Source organism: Podarcis vaucheri (genome assembly GCF_965113315.1).
Source record: "Podarcis vaucheri genome assembly, chromosome: 2".
NCBI classification, from domain to species: domain Eukaryota; kingdom Metazoa; phylum Chordata; class Lepidosauria; order Squamata; family Lacertidae; genus Podarcis; species Podarcis vaucheri.
Genome location: NC_138760.1, coordinates 125,955,423 through 125,967,876, shown reverse-complemented (window position 1 = coordinate 125,967,876; position 12,454 = coordinate 125,955,423). Strand labels below are relative to the sequence as shown.

At 49.6% G+C, this 12,454-nt stretch overlaps 1 protein-coding gene across 7 annotated transcripts; it reads left to right on the top strand.

Annotated features, from left to right (window-relative positions):
* The first annotated feature begins 3,014 nt into the window (after positions 1 to 3,014).
* Positions 3,015 to 11,147, top strand: LOC309524859 (uncharacterized protein). Of its 7 annotated transcripts, none has more exons than XM_082210000.1 (4): positions 3,015 to 3,243; positions 6,075 to 6,875; positions 8,556 to 8,682; positions 9,862 to 11,147. In XM_082210000.1, the coding sequence occupies exons 2-4, from the start codon at positions 6,153 to 6,155 to the stop codon at positions 10,674 to 10,676; spliced, it is 1,665 nt and encodes a 554-aa protein (XP_082066126.1). In that variant the 5' UTR covers positions 3,015 to 3,243; positions 6,075 to 6,152; the 3' UTR covers positions 10,677 to 11,147. The 7 variants fall into 7 exon arrangements, with proteins under 7 accessions (XP_082066126.1, XP_082066124.1, XP_082066130.1 ...); XM_082209998.1 differs by having other exon boundaries at positions 6,072 to 6,875; XM_082210004.1 differs by lacking the exon at positions 3,015 to 3,243 and adding an exon at positions 3,293 to 3,339 and having other exon boundaries at positions 6,072 to 6,875.
* The last annotated feature ends 1,307 nt before the right edge of the window (positions 11,148 to 12,454 follow it).

Here is a 12,454-nt window from a genome sequence, read left to right as displayed (position 1 = left end):
GGGAACACAAGAGTCCTTATAGAGTCCTTTGTAGATTCTGCATCGGTCGGAGAAAAGAACAGAGGCCAACCAGAGGACATTGAGAAGCAAAGCAGCTCGTAAGCCTGATCTTTATTGAACTGTTGCAACAGGGTGCTCCCCTCACCCGCAGGAAAGGAGGAGGACCCAGAACCCAGGTGTGCCTGCCCTTATATAGACATTTTAAATTGCCCGCCTTGGAGTCCAAGGCCAGAAACATACATGCCAGAAACATCATACATACATCACAGAAAGGGCGGTCTACAGCAGAAATCTGAGTGCGTTGTTTATCTCTTGTCGTTTATCTCCTGTCTGGCAGGTTACCTGTTAATGCTTACCCCTGGGGAGCCTGGCCAGTCTTTTGCAGTGTCGAATACCCAGTTCCTGAGCCAGGCCACAGGCTCACCCCATTCATACACAGATATACCCTCAAGACAGGATTTGTGAATGAAAAGACAACAGGGAGCTTTTCCATTTTCCTTTGACCTTGCAGAGAAAACATTTGGTCAGTTTGGGAGCCAAAATGGCTCCAGGACTGCCCTCCTGCACTGCTTCAGACATATGGTTCACATATTTATGTACGTGTTTGCTTGGTACATTTATGAACATTTATTATATATATAAGACCTTAATTTATTTATTTCAGAAGAATGGATGGAGGAGGCAGGAGGCAGTGAAAAGCAAGGCTGATCTTTATTTTTCTGTTGCAACAGAGTTCCCTTCCCTCCTTGCAAGGATGTAGGAGAGACCCCGAACAAACAAATATAGACTTGAAATTAGCCCAAGACCACCCTAAAAACATCATACATCTCCCACAGAAATTTGAGCATGAGGCTTCACTCCTGTCTGCCTGGATATCTGAAAATGGATTTCCTGGTCGAGATGGTAAATACTTTAGTTTCTAAATTCTTTACTTACAAACTTAACACCTATTGACAGCTTAACAGAAACTTAGTGGGGATTTGCAGTTGAAAAGACAATGGGGAAGCTCTCCCCATCTCCTTCCCCCAACTGCAAATGAATATTTGAGGTCATTTTGGAAGAGTCAAAATGGTTTTTTGGGATTGTTCTGTGTGCTAAAATAAAGTATCATTTCTCTCAAGGCATTTTCCTCTGTGTGCAACTTAAATTTTACAACAGTGCCCATGGGGAACATGCAAGTAGGACCCGAGAACAGTACCACTTTCTCCCATAGCTGTCAAGTGTCCCTTATTTGAAGGGACAGTCCCTTATTCCAGCGCCATGTCCCGCTGCTGTCCCTTATTGATGGATGTCCCTTAAATGTCCCTTAAATGATGTCCCTTAAATTTCAAAGGAAGCAGCTCCTCTCCCTCCCTCCCTGCTGGCCAGGGAGGAGGGAGGCTCCAACTGTGTTGCTTGGCTGTGTTGCTCACCCAATAAGAAGTCTAAGAATGACTGGGGGGGTGGAGCTTGCATGCCTTGTGTGTGGCTAGTTAATGCAAGCTGAGGAGGTTTTTGAATGCTGGACGCCATTTTGTTGCACGTGCTGCTGCAAACTTTGCAGTGCAAAGTCAGGCCGGGGAGCCATCTTAAGTTGAGGCTGCAGAGGCCTTGTGGTGCATGTGATTCAGATTCTAGTCAGTTGAACCTCTGGTTACAAAGTTGGTTGGACAGTGTTCTCGAAGCTACCAGCATGAGTTTGACCAGACTGCAGGAGGACAGGAAGACTGGAGTGCCTGGAACAGGTGAGGCTGCAGGTCCCTTATTTTGGCTGCTGGTCCCTTATTTTTGAATCTGTAAGTTGACAGCTATGCTTTCTCCCCTCCTGCAGCTCCCATAAGCGGTATTGAAAAGCATTATGGCCTCTTGTCCATGGATAGAAGCCATTGATAGCCTCAACCTCCAAGACCAATCTTTTAAAGCCATGTTGGTGGCCATCCCTGGCTCCTTTGGGAACGTGTCCCATGTAACTATGCACTGTGTGAAGAAGCATTTTCTTTTGCCTCCAGTGGCAGAGAGTTCCGTAATCAGTTTTGCTCTGCTGTCCTGGAAAGAAGACTTTTCCTTTTGCCTATCCCAAGAAGAGTTTGGATTTGATATCCCGCTTTATCACTACCCGAAGGAGTCTCAAAGCGGCTCACATTCTCCTTTCCCTTCCTGCCCCACAACAAACACTCTGTGAGGTGAGTGGGGCTGGGAGACTTCAGAGAAGTGTGACTGGCCCAAGGTCACCCGGCAGCTGCATGTGGAGGAGCAGGGAAGCAGACCTGGTTCACCAGATTACGAGTCCACCGCTCTTAACCACTACACCAGACTGGCTCTGAATGCCTGGCACTGATGCCTGAATTCTTGTATCACACAAATTGCAGTCTCCAGTCTGTACATGACCCCCTCCAATTCTGCATGCTGGAGCCAAACAAGCTTGGGGGGAAAGGTATTTGCTTAGCTGCAGTACATTCTAAATGATGGGGAACCAGACCTCTGAGGGCAATCATCCGGTTATTGCTTCTCATTAGGTTTATAAAAGATAGGTCAGGTTAACTTGACTCTTGCATCATAACGTGATGTCCATCACATCAGAGATGCTCTTTTACATTCAGTAACACTAGTGGGAATCCCAAATCTTCCAATGTTCAGCTTCTTTTGATGTCCACAGGTTGTCACGTTAAGAGAGGGAGGGGGACCTTTCTCCATCCATCCGCTTCAATCAAGGGAGAATTTGTGGAATATGAAAACTTGCTCACTACTCAGAAAAAAAAACACACCTTTTTATTGGTCCTAACAAAAAGCATCATTATCTTTAAAAAAATTATTATTAGATTCTAACCCTTACCTATGCTTCACAAAGGAAGGAAACAGCAATGCGAAAACACAATTATATGTGAAAAAGAGTTTGCAGTTAAAAGAAAAGGGTGGGTTCTTTAAAATAAAATAAAATAAAATAAACACCCTTATATCTCAGGTGTCAGAGTCCAGGGTAAAAAGATGCTTCTTCAGCCTATGATGAAAGCTATACTGTACAATTAAGGTGCCCGAAGAAACCCTGTCCCTGTGTGCAAAAGGGGATTTTCCCACTGCCTATGGAGGAGTTAAAACGAGAGAGTTCCTTGGAGGACCCTCCAGCTTCCTAGAAAGGAGGAAACGGAAGTGGTGAAAACATAACCCAGGATGTAAACACTGGAAAGCCCCGTTTCCTGTTCCATCCTGTTTCCTTCTCCCCCCGGAAACCGATTCTCTTTTTTTGGTGTGGGGCTATGCCTTTAGGTGAGGTTATCAGTACACAATCTCTTCGTTTTGTTGTTGGGGCTGGAGCTCCTGAAGGAGAAGCCCGATTCTGGGAAGAGAAGGAGAGCAGACCAGGTCAAAGGGGGGGGGAGGGGGGAGGAATTGCACCTGCAAAGGGAGGTGTGGCAGGTGACAGGTGGTGAAGCCCAGGCAGGACTGCAGCGTTCCTGAGACTCTCCTGCTGACTGACGTGGGTCTTGCACGATGGAATGCTTCCTAGTGGTCTGTAATGCCTTGCACCTAGAAAGCTAGCAGCTCAGGGTTCTAGCCTCCACCTTCTCCCTGGTGTATTATTAGCTGTACATAAGACCCCAGGCTCAATCACCGAAGGGTAAGATGTGAAGGGGATATGCTCAGAGTGATTTGCAGCAAAAGGGGGGCTTTGCATGCAGAAGTTCTCAGGTACAATCTCCCGCTACGATTGTAATTTTGCTGTACACAACCATGATTATTTTATGAGAGGGCAGTATATCAATGCAGATATCTATCATCTATCTATCTATCTATCTATCTGTCAGGGGTTCAGGAGCAGAGGCGAGGGAAAGGGAGGAAACAGAGAGCGAGGGGGAGGAGGCAGAAGAAAAGATGAGTGATGACGACGACCCGAGATCTCCGAGTCTTTCCAGTGAATCAGAAGATTCACAAAAAGGAGCACCAGTGGCAAGGGCAAGGGGGGAGACTAGGGGGACACCCCAGGAAGATAGAGCCAGAGGGGACTCAGAGGGGAGCAGTTGGAAATCGGGACCAGCGTCACCGCCAGAGAGCAGGGATGAGGAAGGGCGCCAGGGATCAAGCGCTGGCAGCTCACAACAGGAGGGAGGGCACGAGTCAGGAGTGGCCACACCTCCATCGGGGAGCGAAGAGACGGTTAGACGGAAAGTGGAAGGTTGGGCGCGCGCGCCAAGTTCAAATGCACAGGAAGGTGGCGCAGTTGGCAGCCCGGAAAGGGAGCCAGGTCCTAAAGCCCGGCGCAAGGAGACAGGAGAGTCAGGGGGGTCAGCGTCAGAAGAATCCCGGAAGGAAGAGACCCCGGGGGGCAGAGGGACCCAGAGGAGAACTGTCAGGCGGAAAAGGTGGAGCAGGGCTAGGATATTAAGTTGGTGCACAAGGGGCGGAGACTCAGACGGAGCTTCGCCGATCTAAGCATAAGACGTAGAGTTGCGCGCAGCAGCTTGAGAATGGAGACTGTAACTCAATAAAGACTTTTATTTAATGATCGCTGGCTGGCGTGATCCTCTGTGAGCTAGGATCTGGAAGCAACCCTGACACTATCTATGTGTCTGTCTGTCTGTCTGTCTGTCTGTCTGTCTATGTCTTTGGCACCCCCAGGTAGGGTTGGGAATGTCCCCTGCCTGAAATGACTTTGCCCATTCCTGTGCACAGTACTTGGCTGGCTGGGTCTCACAGTAGGGAGCCTCTTCCGATATTCCTGCATGCATTGGACTGCCATGTGTCTTAAATTTCCCGGACATAGCTGGTATTCTGCCTTCGTAAACAATGTCCGGGCGTAAAATCACTGAACTGTCCAGGAAAACGGAAAAAGCTCAACTTTTGTGTCCAGATTTTCACTTTTGAAATACGGCAGCCATGCCAGCATGGTGTAGTGGTTAAGAGCGGTAGTCTCGTAATCTGGTGAACCGGGTTCGATTCCCTGCTCCTCCACATACATCTGCTGGGTGACCTTGGACTAGTCACACTTCTCTGAAGTCTCTCAGCCCCACTCACCTCACAGAGTGTTTGTTGTGGGGGAGGAAGGGAAAGGAGATTGTTGGCCACTTTGAGACTCCTTAAAGGGAGTGAAAGGCGGGATATCAAGTCCAAACTCTTCTGCGCATGCAGATATTCCCGTTGCCACCATATGGTGTTGGGGGCATGTTCAGTGACCCGAGTTTTCATCTTCAGGTTATAAACCAGAATAGCAGTAGCAATGGCATTCCTTCTTTTTCTTTTTGTAAAGGTTGTGGATTTGAGATGTGTGTTTGCATTGTTTGTTATTGAGGTGTGTGGATTTCTAAACTATGAGGCTCTGTGTGTGATGCAGGGACTTCCTATCCTCTCATGGCGGGGGGGGGGATTTGGTTATGTTATCCTCACCCCACAGGTCTCATTCTCAATGAGAGGATAAATCCGTGGCCACAGTGTGGCATTTGTGTTAGAGTGCTAGGCCAGGAGCTGGGACATGGGTTCAAATCCCCGATCGGCCGTAAAGCTCACTATGTGACTTTGACGGCCAGTCGCCTGCTTCTTGCCCTAACCAACCTTATATGTAAAAGGTAAAGGGTAAAGGGTAAAGGGACCCCTGACCATTAGGTCCAGTCGTGGCCGACTCTGGGGTTGCGGCGCTCATCTTGCTTTATTGGCAGAGGGAGCGTGTGTACAGCTTCCGGGTCATGTGGCCAGCATGACTAAGGCGAACCAGAGCAGCGCACGGAAACGCCGTTTACCTTCCCGCCGGAGTGGTACCTATTTATCTACTTGCACTTTTGATGTACTTTCGAACTGCTAGGTTGGCAGGAGCAGGGACCGAGCAACGGGAGCTCACCCCGTCACAGGGATTCGAACTGCCGACCTTCTGATCGGCAAGTCCTAGGTTCTGTGGTTTAACCCACAGCACCACCCGCGTCCCTAACCTTATATGAGGAAGAAGCAAAACATCTGTGCCACCTTGATCTCTTTGGAGGAAAAAGGTGGGATATAAATGAAATAAATAAATAAGAAAGAAAATAAGCTGGCATAAAATGTTTGCTGATGATCTTGAAACAAATGTTTATTTGTGTTCCTTTCTTCCTCTCCCCCATCCTCTGAAGAAGAAATCCCCTTTCCTGGGCACTTGCGGAAATATTCGGAGACTGTCAGTGTCCTGTGGAGGTATTGCCACCAGCCTGCAGATGGAAGACCCACTAGGCCTCAGACTGTTGGAAGGGTCAGAGGGATCTGGGGAAAATGCTAATGTTACCCAGAAATACCCAAGAAGGACGCCACATTGGCAGCAAAAGGTGAAACAGGAGCCAAAAGAAGGGATCCTTCAGTGCTGGGAAGCCCAGTGGCAGAAGTTCCTGAAGGAAGTGGAGTCTCCTCACTCGGCGTGGGGGGTCCCACAGTGGCCAGAGGAGCCCACCCCCTGGGATGATGCCAAGGCCTTCTTCGCCTCCTTTGAGCAAGTGGCCAAAGCCTGCCGGTGGCCCAAAGAGGAGTGGGCGGCTCGACTCCTGCCGGCCCTCAGCGGACAGGCCAAATGGGCTTTTGGCAGCTTGGAGGCCAGAGACAGAGAGGATTATGGGAAAGTGAAGGCGGCCATCTTGCGCGGGGACGCCATCAGCAGGGAGAAGCAGCGCCAGCACTTCCGGCGCTTCTGCTACCAGGAGGCTGATGGTCCGAGAGGGGCCTACAGCCATCTCCAGGAGCTCTGCCACCGCTGGCTGAAAGTGGAGAGGCACACCAAGGAGCAGATCCTGGAGCTGCTAATCCTGGAGCAGTTCCTGACCATCCTACCATCGGAGATCGAGAGCTGGGTCAGGGAATGCGGCCCGGACAGCTGTTCCCACGCAGTGGCCCTGGCAGAGGATTTTCTACAGAGGCAGAAGGAGACAGAGAGATGGGAACAGCAGAAGGTGAGGAGGTCTAATCCAGGTGGAGGAACCTCAGGCACGGTGGGCCAAATGGATCCCCCAGCTCCCCTCAGGACACTTCCCAGGCTACACCCCTAACCAGCTCTGCTTCAGACCCTCGTTGAGTGTTTATTGTCTGGCTGAGGTGACAATTAATAATGTTATAATAATTTATTACTTATACCCCACCCATCTGGCCAGGTCTCCCCAGCCTCTCTGGGCGGCTCCCAACAGAATATTAAAAGCACAATAAAACGCTAAATATTAAAAAGTTCCCTAAACAGGGCTGCCTTCAGATGTCTTCTAAAAGTCAGGTAGTTTTTTATTTCCTTGATATCTGATGGGAGGGCGTTCCACAAGGCAGGTGCTACTACTGAGAAGGCCCTCTGCCTGGTTCCCTGTAACTTCACTTCTCGCAGAACCGCCAGAAGGCCCTCAGAGCTGGACCTCAGTGTCCGGGCGGAACGATGGGGGAGGAGATGCTCCTTCAGCTATAGTCATACCTTGGGTTGTGACCACTGCGTGTTGTGCATTTTCGGGTTACGTACCGTGCCGAACCTGGAACGGGTTACTTCCGGGTTTTGGCGCTCACGCATGAACAGAAGCGCTAAATCGCTAAATACTGGGCCTAGGCTGTTTAGTGCTTTAACGGTTAGCACCAACACTTTGGATTGTGCCCGGAAACGTACTGGGAACCAAGTCTTTCAGGACCGGTCTTATATGGTCCCGGCGGCTGCTCCCAGTCACCAGTCTTGCTGTCGCATTCTGGATTAGTTGTAGTTTCTGGGACCTTCAAAGGTAGCCCCACGTAGAGCGCATTGCAATAGTCCAAGCGGGAGATAAGCAGAACATGCACCACTCTGGAGAGACAGTCTGCGGGCAGGGAGGGTCTCAGCCTGCGTACCAGATAGAGCTGGTAGACAGCTGCCCTGGACACAGAATTGACCTGCGCCTCCATGGACAGCTGTGTGTCCAAAATGACTCCCAGGCTGCACACCTGGTCCTTCAGGGGCAAGGTTACCCATTCAGGTCCAGGGGGTCCTCCACACCTGCCTGCCCCCTGTCCTACCAAAACAGTACCCCTGTCTTGTCAGGATTCAACCTCAATCTGTTAGCCGCCATCCATCCTCCAACCACCTCCAGACACTCACAGAGGACTTTCATCGCCTTCACTGGTTCTGATTTAAAGGAGAGGTAGAGCTGGCTATCATCTGCATACTGATGAACATCCAGCCCAAATAGGATGCTGGACTTGATGGGCATTGGCCTGATCCAGCGGGCTGTTCCTGTGTCCTTATTTTCACTAAAGCATTGCGAGTTAGGTCTAGCCAGGAATTTGCGGGCCTCGGCCCAGTGCTGAGACCCTTCTGGTGGCTCCCTCACTGCAAGAAGTGAGGTTACAGGGAACCAGGCAGAGGGCTTTCTCAGTAGTGGCACCCGCCCTGTGGAACGCCCTCCCATCGGACATCAAGGAAATAAACAACTACCTGACATTTAGAAAACATCTGAAGGCAGCCCTGTTCAGGGAAGTTTTTAATGTGTGACATTTTGATGTATTTTTAATCTTTGTTGGAAGCCGCCCAGAGTGGCTGGGGGAAATCCAGCCAAATGGGTGGGGTACAAATAATAAATTATTATTATTATTATTATTTGGCTAAAATTGATTCATGTTTCTTGTTTCAGGAGCCTCTGCCAGGTGAGGAGGGTGCTGTTGGTTTCTTAGGAACAGAGCGAACCTCTGTGCTTCCAGCCCAGACACAGCCACGCAGAGAAGCAAAGGAGGAGAATGACTGTAGTGACAGCCTGCTGGGTAAGCACAAAATCACAGAATTGTAGCATCAGAAGGGATTTCAAGGGGTCATCTAGTCCAACCTGCTGCAGTACAGGAATCACATCTAAAGGACCTACCAGGGGTGAGCTGCTGAGCTCATTAGACATGGCACTAATAAAGTTAACAGAAATAACAGAGGTAACAGAAATCACTGGGTTAAAGCTGACCCAAAGTCCAGAGTGTCAGATTCTTGAGCCGCAGTCAGAGGTAACTGGCCACACTCCAGGCATTCGGCTTGAGATCCTTGTTGACCTCCCCGTCTGCGTCTCCCGGCAGGATACAGGCAAGTTCACTATCTGCGATCCCACTCAGCGTGAGAGGGACACACAAACTTCTCCCTCCTCCCTGCTTCCCTCAGGGAGGGGAAAAGAGACAGACAGAAATCTATTTACATGTCTTTATTTCTGTCATTGCAGCAGTACAGAGAAACGTGTCTGCACTTTCCTGTCTCCAACAGTAGACAGAGAAACTCCACCCCTGTACTTCCAGTACAGGTCAGATGACACTCTGAGCTAACATCCGGTGCTCAGTACAGTGAATAGACTGCGCCTTTTTTCCAACAGTACAGTCCCAAACATCAACATCCTGTTTTGCATTCCAGGCAGCTGCAGCTCGCTCTTGCATTGCTGCTTTTTCCTGACACAGAGGTGGCATTATTATCAATTTACAAGGGGGTGGAAGGTTCGCAGGCCATGAAGGACTTGCTCACAATTTTTTTGACAGCTGCACGAATTATTGTAGCTAGGAAGTCGAAGGGGCAAGCAGAATACAAAATGGAAGAATGGTATAAAGAGGTGTGGGATATAGTTATTTATGATAAATTAACATGTGTCATTAAGGTAAGAAGGGGAATATGCAGGAGAAATGATTTTGAGGAGATACGGAAGGTGTTTGTAGAATTTGTACTGTTAAAACGGAAAGGGGTCAAACCGTTGCAGGAGGAGTTGAAATTTTGGGCGGTTGGATAGTTACAGTGGAATGGTCTTGGGGTGGGGTGCACATTGTTATTCTTACATATTTATGATTATTACTTTGTCAAAAACCACAAACAAACAGTTAACTCCAACTTTGAGTGGTGTGATTTACTGCCGACTCACTCTTTGACAGGTTTGCTGGCTTGATCCCTCAGGCTAATCTTCTTTCTCTTGATTCCAACAGATTACAGGCAAACGAACGAGCACAACGATCTGCAGGCAAGGCCCAAGCCAGTGGAGTTGCATCGGGCACCCCAAAGGAAGTCCGTTGATTGCAGTCCCCGGGGTCCTGAGCAGGGGCAAACTTCCCCGAAGGAGCTCAGACCCAAAACCCCGCAGGGAAACCACGTCCGGAACAGATTGGTGGTGTCCGTTTCCCCTGCTGCAAATGGAAAAATCCTCGTCGAAGGCCCGCTGCCCCAGACACAGAAGATGTGTGTCGCGTCTGGGGAGGACTCGGGCGAAAACGCTCCGGAGAGGCCCTATCACAGGTGCTCCACCTGCGGAAAAACCTTTGGCCAGAGCTCGCACCTTCTCTTCCACCAGAGGACCCACGACGTGGAGAAGCCATACAAGTGCACCCAGTGCGGGAGCAGTTTCCACTCGCGCCAGGGCCTCATCTACCACCAGCGGAGCCATGCGGGCGAGAAGCCCTACAAGTGCTCCTTCTGCGGAAAGACCTTCAGCCAGAGCTCCCACCTGCTGGTCCATTGCAGGAGCCACACGGGGGAGAAGCCCTTCAAGTGCCCTGCCTGCGGGAAGTGCTTCAGCCGGAACTCGCTGCTGACCGTCCACGAGAGGACCCACACGGGGGAGAAACCCTACAAGTGCTCACAGTGTGGGAGTAGGTTCCACTCGGGATCGGGGCTCATCAACCACAAGAGGATCCACGCCGGCGTGAAGCCCTACAAGTGCGCTGAGTGCGGGAGGGACTTCATCCGCAAAGCGCACCTTGCCAGGCACCAGAGCGTACACAGTGAAGACAAGGCGGGCACCTGACCCTCCTGTCTTTCCCCCCGGGACGGGTGGCAAGCCAGTGAGAGCCAGTGTGGTGTAGTGGTTGAGAGCAGTGGACTTGTAATCTGGTGAACCAGGTTCGCTTCCCCGCTCCTCCACATGCAGCTGCTGGGTGACCTTGGGCTAGTCACACTCCTCTCAGCCCCACTCACCTCACAGAGTGTTTGTTGTGGGGGAGGAAGGGAAAGGAGAATGTTAGCCGCTTTGAGAGCCTAGGGCTTGCTGATTAGAAGGTCGGCGGTTCGAATCCCCGCGACGGGGTGAGCTCCCGTTGCTCGCTCCCTGCTCCTGCCAATCTAGCAGTTCGAAAGCATGTCAAAGTGCAAGTAGATAAATAGGTACCGCTCCGGCGGGAAGGTAAACGGCGTTTCCATGTGCTGCTCTGGTTCGCCAGAAGCGGCTTAGTCATGCTGGCCACATGACCCAGAAGCTGTACACCGGCTCCCTCTGCCAATAAAGCGAGATGAGCGCCACAACCAGAGTTGGCCATGACTGGACCTAATGGTCTTGCGTCCCTTTACCTTTACCTTTAGGGTAGTGATAAAGTGGGATATGAAATCCAAACTCTTCTTCTTTGGGGGGCTTTCTGTTCGGAAGAGGAGAAAACATGGCAAAGGGATGCTCTGCAGTTTTTGTCTTAGGAACAGGCATCCTTTAAATGGCTCTGGGGCCGAAAATAAACTCCCTTTTTTGAACCGCTCTGTAGTGGGTAAGGGGGCAGAATTTGTCGCCTCTTCTGGGAAGGAAAAAACTTAAAACACGATACAGTGTTTCCAAAAATCAGACCAGAGGCAATTGTGCTTCATCCAGCAGAGCTTTACTTGCTGCTGAAGGCAAATGAGCATAATGGTCACATTCAGGATTGGCACAGTCCATAGGAATCCAGTTGCAGCGCTTACAGTAAAACTTGCAAACTTATAATAAGACTAAACCCTAACACCAGAGCATACAGAAACAAAACACTAGAACAGAGAGATAGAAGGTAAAACCCAGGATCCTTCTGGCCTGTATTTATAATCAGCATGACCTTAACAGAAAGAGTTAAGAGAACCAGGTTTCCAAAAATCCTTTGAAAACCGGGACACTTACTTCTGGGTTTCGATTGTTTCGGAGCCGATTTGTTCAGGAGCCAAGGCGTTCGAGATCCAAGGTACGACTGTATTCAGATTCAAAGCAGCTTACAGCTGTTTCTTGGTTCCCCTCCTATTCTCCTTGCTCTGAAGGGTGTCCCATTCCAAAAGCCAGAGGGAGAGGCCCAGCAATCAAGAGACGGGTCTGGAGCCTTTTAAGCTTCCACTGAGGAAACCTAAACTCTTTATCCTGGACTATTAGCTAGCATCAGCTTTACAAACAGGCGGTGTGTCCAGAGTCAAGAACACACACACACACGAGAGATTTTCACATAAAAAGACTCAGGTGGATATTGGTTGTGGGACAGGGAGGAGGGAAAGGAAAAGAAAGGATAAAACAGCAGAGAAGAACGTATATGGGCAGAGGACTAAGAATTACATACTATGCATGCATTTCCCCATAAACATTTCAATAAATAAAATTCTTTTGCAAAAAAGTGATTAAATGGTTTTTAAACTGTTGCTGTTAACTGGTCGGTTCCATGTTTTGTTGGGGTATCGTACAGTGTAGAAAGTTCTCAGGCAATTCAGCCATACCCAAACAGTTACCACGTTTTTTAAGGGGCAGTGTGTGTAGCTCTTGTATATAAGAACATCATAAGAGCCATGCTAGAGCCATGAGCTTAAACA